The sequence below is a fragment of the Silurus aristotelis genome (assembly GCF_946808225.1).
Source record: "Silurus aristotelis genome assembly, chromosome: 18".
NCBI lineage: Eukaryota > Metazoa > Chordata > Actinopteri > Siluriformes > Siluridae > Silurus > Silurus aristotelis.
In genome coordinates, this window is record NC_139591.1 from 12130021 (window position 1) to 12144914 (window position 14894).

Genomic DNA, 14894 nt, shown 5'->3' on the forward strand with positions numbered 1-14894 from the left:
TTCAGCAAACTGTTTGAAGGCTTTCTTGTGAGCCAGCTTCGAAAGAAGCTTTCTTCTGGAATGATGACTATGCAAACCTGGTCTGAGCACTGACAAGTGCATCTTCTGCTTCTGCAACCTCTAAAGCAATGCTGGCAGCACTCATGTGTCTGTTTTTTTAAGCCAGCTTTTGCACCCGACGAACAGCACAAGGACTCAACTTCTTTGATCAACCCTTACGAGACCTGTTCCGAGTGGAACCCAACTTGAAAAAACTCTGTATGACCTTGTCTACTGTACTGTAACTCAATTTCAGGGTGTTACCGATCTTCTTATAGCCTAGGCCATCTTTGTGGAGAGCAACAATTCTACTTCTCAAATCCTCAGAGATTCTTTGCTATGAGGTGCCATGTTGAACATCCAGTGGTCAGTATGAGAGAATTGTACTTAAAGCACCAAACTGCTCATTAGATACAAGATACACAAATTTGTTTGGTCCTGTCAAGCAGACAAAAACGTTAACATGAAAAATATGACAAGTGGACAACTGTTATCACTGAGGGTGTACTTGCTTTTGTTGGCAGCTATTTTGACAATAATTGCTGTATGTTGAGTTATTTTTAGAGGACAGTAACTCTGTACTGCTATACAAGCTGCACACTGACAACTCTAAAATACAGTAATCCTCTGCTATATTGCGGTTTGAATCTTGCCCCTCCGGTTTATTGTGGAATTGTAAATGTTAATACAGTACAGTACTGTATACATAAAATAGCATTTTAAGGGGTGGCGTTTTTATTGCGTTTTTTGGTTTGTCACAGGAGGTTTTGAACCGTAACCACCATGATAAACGGGAGATATACTGTATATCCACGTTTCATTTCTATAGTATTGTTTCTTGAGAACATATACTATAATATTTGCTGAAATGCGAGGGGTGTACTTACTTTTGTGAGATACTAGATAGATAGAAAGTTTGAGTGAAGTACACTTCATAATTCCCATTTTTTCCAATTAATTTATGGAAATTATCCAATATGTAATTACTTATATTGTAATATTGTATATCCAATATGTAATTACTTATATTGTAATATAGTTTAATATTGCTTTGTTTTTTATTATAATTTAAGAGGGGAATGGAAAAAATCAAGAGGAGGGCTCATTGTAGGTGGAGGAGGAGAACACTTGTTAGGGCTTTCATGCATAAGGCACTTTACTTTGTCCTTGAATTTGGCATAGGCTTATTTAAAAGCACTGGATCACGAGGCACCAGTAATATGTGGAAATGGTACAGAACAAGGCACTGAGAAATGAACTAGAAAATAAAGAAAAAAAAGTGAAAAGTTACAGTCAAGAGGGAAAAAGAAGTTGAAGAAACCATAGGTTTAACGGAAGACATTTGTCTACACGCCAGAAATTTTCAGAGAAATTGGTAAGGTAATTTGAAGATGGATCAGAGAAGCTCAGATATACCACTAGCATCGTGCTCCCTTCAGGTTTCAATTCAAACTTTTTCCTCTGGTTTGGGTTCCTGCGCATCTCTATCAGGTAAAGTCAATACTTTTTCACATCATCTTGATTTTTTGTGTGTTCATTTTAAATAAAAATCCCCTACACTGTTTCTCAAACACTGTAACATGAATTGATAAAGTAAGATGTTTAGATGATTTTTTTCACACCTGTTATATTTTTGTTGGGCGTAATCTTCTTTGCTCCCGTGCCTTTAGTCAGCATCTCACACATTTTTCCATAGTGGTTTTATGTACTGTAAGGTGCCTTACTCACAGAACATAACTGAAGCTTGAGTACTGTATGATTAGACCAAAATACCTTTTATGTAATTTATGTGCTAGTGTTTGATCACTCATTCCAGGCAACTAAATTTAAGACTGCTGCTACCATATGAGAAAAAATAATTGTGTTTTGATTCTGGTTTACTTTGAAATGCTGCCGCTTATTCAAGAAAAAAAGCACAGCAACACTTTAATATAAGCTGTAATTTTCCACACTGAAAAAAACATTCCACTGGTGGATATGGCTCGGGTTGAGCCACAGGATCAGTAGGATTATATAATAGTTAACAACTAGAGAAAAACAACCACATGCTAATAATCCTCGTGGCCATGATGGCAGGGAGCCAAGGTGAGAAAAAAAATAAGAAACTTGTGCTTACCAGGAGTTTTGAAAACACACATTGCTATGCTGTAATTTGCTTTGTCTTAAGAATTATTGCAGTCATTATTAATATTAATTGGTATTTTTCACATACCTTGTTAACAGATAAACTGTAAAATAGGTAGTAAATTCATAAATTCAAAGCATTCAGATAATTTTAGGCTTGTATAATTTTGATCAGAGGGATTAGGGGATTGGGGGCATTGGAATGGCTTAGCTGAATAAACAAGCACATTCTAATTAATATTCTAAATAGTCAAAAGACATTCAGAAATATGCATGCAAAATATTTTTTTATGAATGGCAACGTGTATACATAGATTAGAAGAATATGTCACCTAAAAAAACTTCTTGTCTTAATGAGCCTTTCCTTTTTAGGTAGGAAGGGCAGTGAATTAATGGTCCAATTATTTTTTTTGTATTTTGTAATATACTAGTGTGTGTGTGTGTGTGTGTGTGTGTGTGTGTGTGTGTGTGTGTGTGTGTGTGTGTGTGTGTGTGTTTGTTTGTCAGGGTCACCAGCTGCAGCCAGACTGCGCTGCATTCTTGGAGAGGATGATGACACCACGCCAACACTCTTCACAGAGATGGATACATTGCACCATGAAGGTGGAGAACTGGAGTGGAAAGAATCAGCAAGGTAACGCACATATCATTTTCATGCTCACTTAATCAGAGCCATGCACATACATGATTATGTCTATGAAACCCTGAAAGGACTATACACTGATTTGACTTTGCCACCGCTGGAGACAAGTGGCTCTTATCTATTGCCTATGAAGGAGGTTTGATGAGAAAAAGGGGCAACTGAAAATGAAACTGAACAATAAAAGGGGTTTTTTAGGTGAAAGAATAAATGATCCTTGGATGTAGCTATAAAAATTATGTAGATAATTTTTTGGCAAGAAGAAAAGATTTTAAATTATAACATGTATGTTTAAAATTAATTAATGAATGTAAAATATATATAAGTAAAATAATACAATCCATCATTTTTTGTTCTGATAGAACCCAAAATATCCAATAAACTGTTCTGTGTGTTTTCTTAGGTGGGTGAAGTTTGAGGAGAAGGTGGAGGAGAGAGGTGAACGATGGAGCAAGCCCCATGTTTCCACCCTATCACTTCACAGTCTGTTTGAGCTGCGTACATGTTTACAGACTGGTAGCATCCTGTTAGACCTGGAGGGCTACTCTCTGCCTCAAATAGTTGGTGAGTTTAACCTGTGTATATGTTTGTGTATATCACTAAAATGAATTGTAATAATAATAATAATAATTAAAGCTGTAGTAATACTAGTGTCAAGGTAACTGAACTATTATCTATTTAAAAATAGTAACAATTGCTATTTATAAATAAGCCTTCATGTAGTTGACTTACCACTTGCCATTCATTTGATCTTGATGAGTAAGCTATGTCAAATACTTCTTTCACTTAAGTGTTATATGTGAATATCTATACCTTTCTTATATTCAGATGAAATAGTGGAAAAACATGTGCAAAATGGCCTGATGGACTCTGAACTCAAAGAGAAGATCAGTTTTATCTTGTTGAGAAAGCATCGACACCAGACCAAGAAGCCCATCCATCGCTCACTGGCTGACATTGGAAAACACAGTCCTTCAGTTAAAGGTGTTGATCTATTTTTTGTTTATGAATTGTTTACAGTTTTTCTACTGTGAATTTTAATTATTAGTTGGCAGGCACTTCTGCCTAAAATGTCTTACTGCAATGGCAAAATTCAATCCAGTCATATAATCAAAAATTCATAAAAGTAATGTTAATGCTATATATCATTTGAAATTAACCACTAAGCTTCCATTACCATTTTTTTTATCAGCTTTAAAATTTCCACAGTATAAGATTAACCTTTCAATAGTTATTCAGTATTTAAATCTTTAAAGAATAAGAGTGTTTAAATGAATAACCATAAAAATATGTTCCAATATTTCTGGTCTTTAGTTAATTGGCTTCTTAAATCTGTTTGCCAATACAGATTTTAGAGGTAATTCTGGTCAAGCGACTTGGAAGACTACAGCAACTTGTATTCATACCCTTTTAACAAACTTTCATTAAAGAATATTTTGGATGGCAGTATATCTGTATTGCTCTCAAGGTTTCTTCTTGATACATCTCAGTGAGTCTTTCCTTGCCACAGCCGAAACTGGCTTGCTAATTAGGGATAAACATATAAGTAACAAACTTATAGGCACTAAACTTTCAAACCTTGTTATCTCTGTAAAACTGCTATGGGACAATGTCCATTATTAAAAGCACTATACAAATAAAACTGAATTGTATGTAACTGAAAATTATATTACAAATAATATACTTTGAATCTCTGATTTTTCTATACCATTGTATGTGCACCTTTTGCAATATTATGTCTTCTCTCATCTTTTCTGCACTGTCCAATTTCAATTTCAAATGTACCCTAAACTCTGCAACATCTCAAAATATTTTTTGAGCTATCTTTCTCTTTTCTTCTTTTTTCCTCTTATCACGTACCCTGGGTCTGTCAGACCGGAGTCCAAGTCGTAGCCATAGCTCCATGTATAACTTGCATCATTCCACTGAAGACTTGCGAGGTCGCCAGTGTGGAAGTCTGGGAAAACTATGTGAGTCTAGGATTCTCAATGAATGCAGTCTACTCATTATATCAGCTAAATATCGATAAACGGTTCTAAAGCTATGTCTGCTTCATTACTTATATGGTAAAGTATAGACACTACAGTATAATTTAAAATTGTATAATTATTTTCCGCTACTTTTCCGCTTACTTTAATGCAAGTGGCAAATGTCACTACATATTCTGAGGGAATCATGGCACAGTGGCTATCCAAATAAAAAAGCACAAATTCCTCAAATAAAGTATATGCATATTGTCATTGTAATGGAAAACTAATAATTAACACAGTGTAGCAATACAACTATAAAATAACATTTTATGCTATCTGACTTAAATTCAAATCTTGGGTGTTGGTCTGCCCTCTTGATTCATTTGCCTCTACTCATAATTTTGAGCATCAAAAGTCTTTCTAAAATCAGAGTAACATTAGCATTGCCTAACATTTTTTTGCTGCTAAGCTGCTAGCTGAAGAAGTGACAGCTAGCTAGTGAAACTTCAGAACATCTCAATATTGCAAAGAAAAATGTAATCATTTGATTAGCTAAAATATTAAAATCTCAAAACTTAAATAGTATGGACACTTGAAAATGCACTTTAATATTATGTGAAGACTAAAATGGATATACTATTCATTGGACTAAAATGGTAATACTTGGACTATACTATTCAAGAATCTATGGACAAATTTCTGAAAACACTTCCTCAATATTTAAGCATTGAGAGAGCTCAGCATACATACACTGTCAAATATAAACGTTGTAGAAGATACCTTTCGTTGCTTTCAATGTGTGTGTACATATACCAATGAATTGTATTTATAGTGTATGCCCTTAAACATAGTTTAATTGCAGAGAACTAAATATATAATTTTTATGTACGTGTATATATATATATATATATATATATATATATATATATATATATATATATATATATATATATATATATATATATATATATATATACATATATATATATATATATTACAGACCAAAAGTTTGGACACACCTTCTCATTCAAAGAGTTTTCTTTATTTTCATGACTATGAAAATTGTAGATTCACACTGAAGGCATCAAAACTATGAATTAACACATGTGGAATTATATATGGAATTATATACATAACAAAAAAGTGTGAAACAACTGAAAAATGTCATATTCTAGGTTCTTCAAAGTAGCCACCTTTTGCTTTGATTACTGCTTTGCACACTCTTGGCATTCTCTTGATGAGCTTCAAGAGGTTGTCACCTGAAATGGTCTTCCAACAGTCTTGAAGGAGTTCCCCGAGAGATGCTTGGCACTTGTTGGCCCTTTTGCCTTCACTCTACGGTCCAGCTCACCCCTAAACCATCTCGATTGGGGTTAGGTCCGGTGACTGTGGAGGCAAGGTCATCTGGCGCAGCACCCCATCACTCTCCTTCTTGGTCAAATAGCCCTTCATGCCTTCAGTGTGACTCTACAATTTTCATAGTCATGAAAATAAAGAAAACTCTTTGAATGAGAAGGTGTGTATATATATATATAATTATTGCCTTCTTATTTTTTCTTAATTTTCAACATTTTACATTAATACTAAAGACATCCAGACTATAAAATAACACGTACACATGGACTTATGTGGTAAACAAAAAAGTTTTAAACAACATTTACATTTTTAATTGTCCAAAGTAGCTATATATAGCTTTAGCAAACTCATGGTATTCTCTCATCAGACTCATGAGGTAGTCACATGGAATGGTTTTCAATTCACAAGTGTGCCTTATCTTAATTGCAATCTCCAAAAACATCAAAGGTTACAATGAAATAGCTCTCATGGGGACCATCCTTAGAAAGAAAGACCAAGAGCTACCTCTGCTGCAGAGAATAAGCTTACTAGAATTACCAGCCTGAGAAACTGCAGATTTACATAGTCCAAAAACCAAAAATTCAAAATCCATTGTTCAGAAGAGACTGCTTGAGTCACAACGTCATAGTCAAATTTCAGCAAAGAAACCATTACATTGGAAGAACAACAAGCAGAAGAGGCTTGCTTGGGCCAAGAAACACAAGAAATGGAGATTAGATCAGTGGAAAACTGTCCTGATGAGTCCAAATTTGGGATTTGTTTTCTAACCCTTATGCCTTTGTTGGATGTACCATTTCTGGTGACTCATGAGGCTGACTGAGAGAATGCCAAGAGTGTGCTGTCATCAAAGCAAAAGATGGCTACTTTGAAGAATCAAAAATGTTAAACATATTCAGATTTTTTTAACGTGTTTGTTTATTATGTAATTCCATACTTTTCTTTCATAGTTTGAATGTCTTTAAATATTAATGTACATAACCAATTCTAAAACAGTTGGGACACTGGTTAAAATGTAAATAAAAACATGCAATGATTTGCAGATCTCATAAACCCATATTTTATTTACAATAGAACATAGAACTAAAAAAAATATACCATTTTAAGAAAAAAAGCAGCCATCTTCTCTGGGCTAAAGCTCATGTAAAATGGTCTGTAGCAAAGTGGAAAACTGTTCTGTGGTCAGACAAATTAAAATGTACCTTCTTTTTGGCAATAATGTAAATCAGACTAAAGAGGATAGGGACCTTCCAGCTTGTTAGCGGTGCTCAGTTCACAAGCCTGATTTTTAGTTTAAAATCTCTGACTGCATGGTGTTATATTAGTGCCTATGAAATGGGTAGCTTGCACATATTAAAAGGCACCATCAATGCTGAAAGATATATCCAGGTTTTAGACTAGCATATGCTCCCATCCAGATGACGTTTTTTTCAAGGAAGGCCTTCATATTTTAGCAGGACAATGCAAAACAGCATGGCTCCATAGTAGAAGAATCTACTATGCTGCCTACAGTCCAGAACCTTTACTAATTATAAATATTTGGTGCATCTTGAGACAAAACATTCACCAAAAAAAAACCCAGGAATGTTGAACAGTTAGAATCCTATATAAGCCAAGAATGGGACAACATTTCTCAGTTCCCAGACATTGACAGTAAGAGGGGATAATATACCGTATATTATCCCTTGTTTTTTTCTTAAAATGTTAAATTTTCTTTGTTTAAACATTTTATATGTTTTCTATGTTCTATTGTGAATAAAAAATGGGTTTATGAGATTTGCATAGGTAGGTACTGTAGGTAGGTAGGTATTGTTGGTAGGTATTTAGGAAGGTAGGTTTTAGGTTGGTTACATTCTGTAACTTAATATGCAAGTTATGAACTTGTTTCTGTTTAGGACCAATTTGCCCCATGTGGAAAATTAAGTTTATTTACTATATTGTCCATTAATTACACTTAGTTTAAAAGTAACAATGTGAAAATCCTGTCTTTCAGATCATGATCAGAGTCGTAGTATGAATGACATCTCAATTACTCCAAGTTCTGACCAGGTATGTTGTTTTATGTTTTGGAGAAACTTCATTGCTTTCAAGGTATCTGCACTGATTAAACTGTACAAATTATTTACTTAAATGATTAATATATATAATTGTTTTAGAGATTTTGGTAACAATAGCGCTCTAACAGTAGGACTTAACAATAAGCATTTCTATAAGGACTAAACAATGTTGGGTAACATGCCTGAGGTGAAGTGTGGTGTTTTTAAACACGACAACAGCTAGAAGACAGTTTAATAATATTTTTTTTTCCACTCAGTTGGAACACTTGAAATTCTGTACCCAGAATTAAACTGTGAGCTAAAAATATTAGTCACATAAGGTCTGGCAATGTGCTTTAAGAAGACAGGGTGATTTGTTAAACATTTAGGAAACAAAAGAAGCTCACATACTTTAATATATTTCAGTTTATCTTATTAATCACCAACACAAAATAAACTCAGTAATCTTTTTTGAATGTAGTTGGTAAACTTAAGCATGGAACATTAGAAAAGTGTTTGCCTTGGGGAGCCAAAAGAGGAAAATTAATCTTGGTCAAAAAGGTAAGTAGTTAAGCAGACAGACTAAACAGGAATGGCCAAGAATTAAAAATGAAATTTACAACAGGTCAAAACAGCACGGTGAACACACAAGAGGTGCGCAGGAAGCATTTGAACTCTTGATCAACTTGATCCACTTGCCTGTTATCTCATCATCCCAAATTTTTCCATTAAGCTTGTACATACAATGAAAATTAATTGGGGTACCCGTTCAATAACAATCTTTTTGTTATTCAAAATGTTTCAAATACTAAATAATAAAATACTAATGGATGGATGTCAGACCATGAATTTGGACTGAAGTTAATGTCAACAGTCTGCTACACTGACTCAGGAGTACAATTTGCTTCTGATCACTGTACCCCGCAACATGGTTTATCTGTAATAAATGGACATTCGGTGCAACCAGATGAGGATGGGTTCCCTCTTGAGTCTGGTTCCTCTCAAGGGTACTTCCTTATGCCATCTCTGGGAGTTTTTCCTTACCACAGTTGCCACAGGGACAACCTTACACTTATTAATTTTTATCACCACATTATCTGTGTAAAGCTGCTTTGAGACAATGTTTATTGTTAAAAGTGCTATACAAACAAAAATGAATTGAATTGAATTTCCCCTTTCAAATATTAATTAATCACTGGTCTGATATCACCTTTGCCATTATAGAATTTTCATATTGGCTTGAGGTGTTACTGAAGGTCATCTTCCACTAGTGCCCCCTCTCGTATGCCCCACTCTTATTGATACTGACAGTGAGAGGACCATGGAATGAGCTGCTTTTCAGATCAAGAGATACTATCCTTATGCAGCCAAGGGGCACTAGGACACAAATAAACTGAGAAATGCAGATTATGTGCTTTGTAATGTTACCTTTATTTAATAGCTCACCATAAATAAATGTTACCCTCCAGCTCAAAAACAAGTTTATGAAGAAAATTCCTAGAGATGCTGAGGCATCTAATGTGTTGATTGGAGAGGTGGACTTCCTGGACAAACCTTTTGTGGCCTTCATCCGTCTTGCTCAAGCCACTACACTGGGGGGGTTGACTGAAGTCCCAGTACCAACAAGGTAAAAAATTATAAATTACAAACCGGATTCCAAAAAAGTTTGGACATTGTACAAATTGTGAGTAGAAACAGAATGCAATGATGTGGAAGTTTCAAATTTCAATATTTTATTCAGAATACAACATAGATGACATATCAAATGTTTAAACTGAGAAAATGTATCATTTTAAGGGAAAAATAAGTTGATTTTTAATTTAATGGCATCAACACATCTCAAAAAAGTTGGGACAAGGCCATGTTTACCACTGTGTGGCATCCCCTCTTCTTTTTTTTTAACAGTTTGCAAACGTCTGGGGACTGAGGAGACAAGATGCTCAAATTTAGGAATAGGAATGTTTTCCCATTCATGTTGTTGTGTATTTCGTCGTCTTGATGGAGTGTAGCTGTCGGTTGGAAGGAATCTCCGTAGACGCAGTTATTTCGTGTAAATAATGATTTTTATTCAGCACAGAAATATAGCATCTTTACAGGCCTTCCGGTCAAGCCTGGAGTCAGCACGCTCTGATTCAAAGTCTGACTCCCGATCCATGGCTGCACACTCATTATATATTCTGATCATTCTCTGGGTCCGCCTCTTAATGCATAACAGATGTATATGAGCCTACTGTGCAATAATGTTTATCTTAAAGAGAAACCTGTCTTTGTCCAGATATAATATATCTCAAATGTACCAGCGCTAACTTTCCCAGACCATTCATCTTAACATACAGTGAGAACGGGTCAGAGGTCTTTTCCCAAGAGGATGTGCATCCTGGATCATATTCTATACTTCGGCTTATACTGATTTAAGGACGACCATCCGTTTCATTTTCTCAGTCACGGCTCATAAGATAAGCACTATGGGCCTTTCATACATTTGGCTTAAAGGAAAACATCTGGCCAGATGGTTCAGTAATTAACTTTGGCCTTTTCAGGACTTTCACCATTTGTAGAATTGTATGAGTTAAGGCTTTTAGATATTACACATTTAAGATACTATACGTTTAAGACACTACAATGTCTAATACAGGCTTCTAGTTGCTCAACTGTCTTAGGTCTTCTTTGTCGCATCTTCCTCTTTATGATGCGCCTATGGGTGAAAGTTCTGGACTGCAGGCTGGTCATTTCAGTACCTGGATCCTTCTTCTATGCAGCCATGATGTTGTAATTGATGCAGTATGTGGTCTGGCATTGTCATGTTGGAAAATGCAAAGTCTTCCCTAAAAGAGACAACATCTGGATGGGAGCATATGTTGTTCTAGAACTTGGATATACCTTTCAGCATTGATGGTGCCTTAACAGATGTGTAAACTGCCCATGCCACACGCACTCATACAACCCCATACCATTAGAGATGCAGGCTTCTATACTGAGCGCTGATAACAACTTGGGTTGTCCTTATCCTCTTTATTCCGGATGACATGACATCCCAGTTTTCTTTTTTGACCTATAGAGTTTTAGCCGGCAACGACGAATGGCACGGTGGATACAGTAGCATTCCTGTATGTGATGCAGTGCCGTCTAAGGGCCTGAAGGTCACGGGCATCCAGTATAGTTTTCCGACCTGACACTTACGCACAGAGATTGTTTCAGATTCTCTGAATCTTTGGATGATATTGTGCACTGAGATGATGATAAATTCAAACTGCAATTTTTCTCTGAGAAACTACTTTCTTATATTACTTTAGTATTTGTCAACGCAGCATGGTGGAATTAGTGATCCTCTGCCCATCTTGACTTCTGAGAGACACTGCCACTCTGAGAGGCTCTTTTTAAACCAAATCATGTTGCCAATTGACCTAATAAGTTGCAAATTGGTCCTCCAGCTGTTCCTTATATATACATTGAACTTTTCCGGCCCTGTCCCAACTTTTTTGGAATGTGTAGATCTCATGAAATCCAAAATGAGCCAATATTTGGCATGACATTTTAAAATGTTATCTATATTCTATTGTGAATAAAATATAAGTTTATGAGATTTTACATTATTGCTTTCCTTTTTTATTCACAATTTGTACAGTGTCCCAACTTTTTTGGAACCGGGTTTGTATTATATAAATGATACTCTTGCTTTCGTATTTCCTTCTTTGTTATTTCACTTGTTTTATTATTTTTTATTTATTTATTTTTTATGTTTTTTAGGTTTCTCTTCATTTTGCTTGGCCCTCAAGGTAAAGTCAAGTCCTACACTGAAATTGGTCGTGCCATTGCCACCCTCATGGTTGATGAGGTAAGAATGAATGGAAAAGTTCTTAAATGATTTTGTGTCCCAAGTTCTATGTAATTTATTACTAATTACAATTAATTAAAAGAATTAAATACATTATGCCATGATTTATATAACTGTCTCTCCAGCTATTCAGCAGTGTAGCCTATAAGGCCAGACACTGTGAAGACTTGATTGCAGGACTTGATGAATTTTTAAATGAGGTGACAGTTCTACCACCAGGAGAGTGGGACCCAAAAATTCGTATTGAACCACCAAATAAAGTTCCTTCAGCAGAGATGAGGTATTAGGATCCCAATTGTGTACAATGGACATGACGTAATCTGGTTTAACCTAGGTGTATTTAAGAAGGAGTAAAATTTATTTCCTTTCTAATTTGCTGCAGAAAGTCAGTGTTTTCACTAAATGAGCTGGGGCAAACTAATGGAACTGTAGGAGGAGGAGAAACAGCTGATGATGATGAAAAGATGCCTACTGCTCATGAGTTGGGAGAAGAACTGGCCTTCACTGGGAGGTAATGGTATAAAGTACTGTACGCTACTGTATACCCTAAAAATTATTTTTGCAGATTTGGTTTGAGACAAAAATAACAGAGAGCAGTCATAAGCATAGCCAAGTTAACTAGTGTTTCTGGTAGAGTGCTGCAACATCTTTTATAAGTTGTCCATGTTCCAAATTTATATTTCTGTGGATATTTGTCTATGCATCAGTCTGGTTAAAAAAAAGTACAGTATCAAATGTTGTCTTATAATTCAACATGTAATTATCCTCCAACATATTCCAATATATTGTTTATTATGATATGTATGAGCTGGCAAATGCTCTGCAGGATATTTGCTTTTAATTTGCATATTGTAAATGTGATAGATTTTGTGGAGGGCTTTGGCTTGACATCAAAAGGAAACTGCCATGGCTACTGAGTGACTTCTATGAGGGTTTTCACATCCAGTCAATCTCAGCTGTGCTCTTTATATACCTGGGATGCATCACTAATGCCATCACATTTGGAGGACTCTTAGGAGACGCCACAGACAATTACCAAGTACCATTATTTTAGACAAACCTCAGTCTATTTTATTTTTCTTTTACTTAATACAAAATTTGATGTATTGTATTTTAAGAAGGAGTGGCCAAATACCTTATTTGGCTATGGCTTTTTTACAAACATTGACTGTTGCTGGTGCCACATTCAAATACAGTGCATCCGGTAAGTAATTCCCAGCGCTTCATTTTTTTCACATTTTGTTATGTTACAGCCTTATTCCAAAATGAATAAATTTCAAAATTCTACAAACAATACCCCAAGATGACAACTTGAAAGAAGTTTGTTTAAAGTCTTTGCAATTGTATTTAAAAAAAAACAAAAGGAAAATTCACATGTACATAAGTATTTGCAATGACAGTCAAAATTGAGCTCAGGTACATCTTGTTTCTACTGATCATCCTTTCTTGATATTTCTACAAATTGCATGAAATCCACCTGTGAAAAATTAATTTGATTAGACATGATTTGGAAAAGCACACACCTGTCTATGTAAGATCCCACAGTTAACAGTGCATGTCAAAGGACAAACCAAGCCATGGAGTCCAAGAAATTGCCTGTAGACCTCTGAGACAGGATTGTATTGAGGCACAGATCCTGTGAAGGGTACAGAAAAAATTCTTCAGCATTGAAGGTCACAATGAGCACAGTGACTTCCATCATCCATAAATGAAACACCTGAGCGGGCCGTCCAGGCAAACTGAGTAGCTACAGGACAACTCTGTGAATGTCCTTAAGTGGCCCAGCCAGAACCCAGACTTGAACCTGATTGAATGTCTCTGGAGAGATATGAAAATGGCTGTGTGCTGACGCTCCCCATCCAACCTTATGAAACTTGAGAGGTTCTGCAAAAATTGATGGGAGAAACTGCACAAAAAAAGGATGTGCCAAACTTGTAGCATCATACTCAAAAAGACTTGAGGCTGTAGTTGGTGCCAAAGGTACAAAAAAATATCAAGCAAAAACGGTAAACACTTACTGTAATGTATGTACATGTTATTTTCTTTTGGTTTTTATTTTTTAATACATTTGCAAAACTTTCAAATAACTTCATTCATGTTGTTATTATGGTATTATTTGTAGAATTTTGAGGAAAATAAATAATTTTTATCCATTTTTGAATAAGGCTGTAACATAAAATATGGAAAAGTAAAGTGCTGTGAATACTTTCCAGAGGCACTGCATCACCAGTGCTCCAGTCATATCATTTATTTAAAAATATCAATATTTTTTCCCTTTCTATTGGTAATGTACTGTTACAGAAAATATTACCAAAAATTGTAACCAAAATTCAATTATTTCTAATGTATGAGGTTTTATGAATATAAGATATATTTAAGAAAAATCCTAGAGTTTTCTGGTAACATTCACAAGAACAGGATAAAATGTTATTGTGTTATTCTAACAAGACCTTAACACAGTTTTGAGGTTCTTCAAAGACATGTCTGGAATAATGTGATCTACTTTAAGGTTTTTAATTATTATTGTGCTCTCTAGGGAGTAATGGAAAGCTTTCTTGGAACAGCTCTAGCAGGATTGGTCTTCTGCTTTTTTGCCGGCCAACCCCTCATTATCCTGAGTTCCACAGGACCTATACTGGTCTTTGAAAAGTTGCTGTATGAGTTTTGCAAGTGAGTGCAAAAAGCTGTTGGACATACAGCAGTACTATTTAGCATTCACGTACTGCATATCTACTGATTAATATGCATGACATATTGCATTACAATGTAATTTGATATGTCATTAAAACTAGACTAGACTGGATTACTTTTCCTTGAAACTATAATTCAGAACAATAGGTTCTTACATTGTCACAAAAAACCCCCAAAAAAACAAGAATCAATCTGTGAAGCAAAGT

The 14894-nt window shown here is 35.2% G+C and overlaps 1 protein-coding gene across 4 annotated transcripts in view; it reads left to right on the forward strand.

The window, feature by feature from the left end:
• Positions 1-14894, forward strand: part of slc4a5b (solute carrier family 4 member 5b) — a 53153-nt gene that overhangs the window by 18807 nt on the left and 19452 nt on the right. For 2 of the 4 annotated variants that reach the window (XM_083569046.1, XM_083569049.1), the window contains 11 exons: positions 2671-2797; positions 3207-3367; positions 3632-3787; positions 4678-4773; positions 8120-8175; positions 9632-9789; positions 11910-11997; positions 12123-12277; positions 12380-12508; positions 12862-13036; positions 14534-14667. In XM_083569046.1, coding sequence (XP_083425172.1) covers positions 2671-2797; positions 3207-3367; positions 3632-3787; positions 4678-4773; positions 8120-8175; positions 9632-9789; positions 11910-11997; positions 12123-12277; positions 12380-12508; positions 12862-13036; positions 14534-14667 — 1435 coding nt within the window. Of the gene's footprint in view, positions 1-1200; positions 1531-2670; positions 2798-3206; positions 3368-3631; positions 3788-4677; positions 4774-8119; positions 8176-9631; positions 9790-11909; positions 11998-12122; positions 12278-12379; positions 12509-12861; positions 13037-14533; positions 14668-14894 lie in introns of those variants that run through there. The other 2 variants (XM_083569047.1, XM_083569048.1) reach the window with 2 other exon arrangements.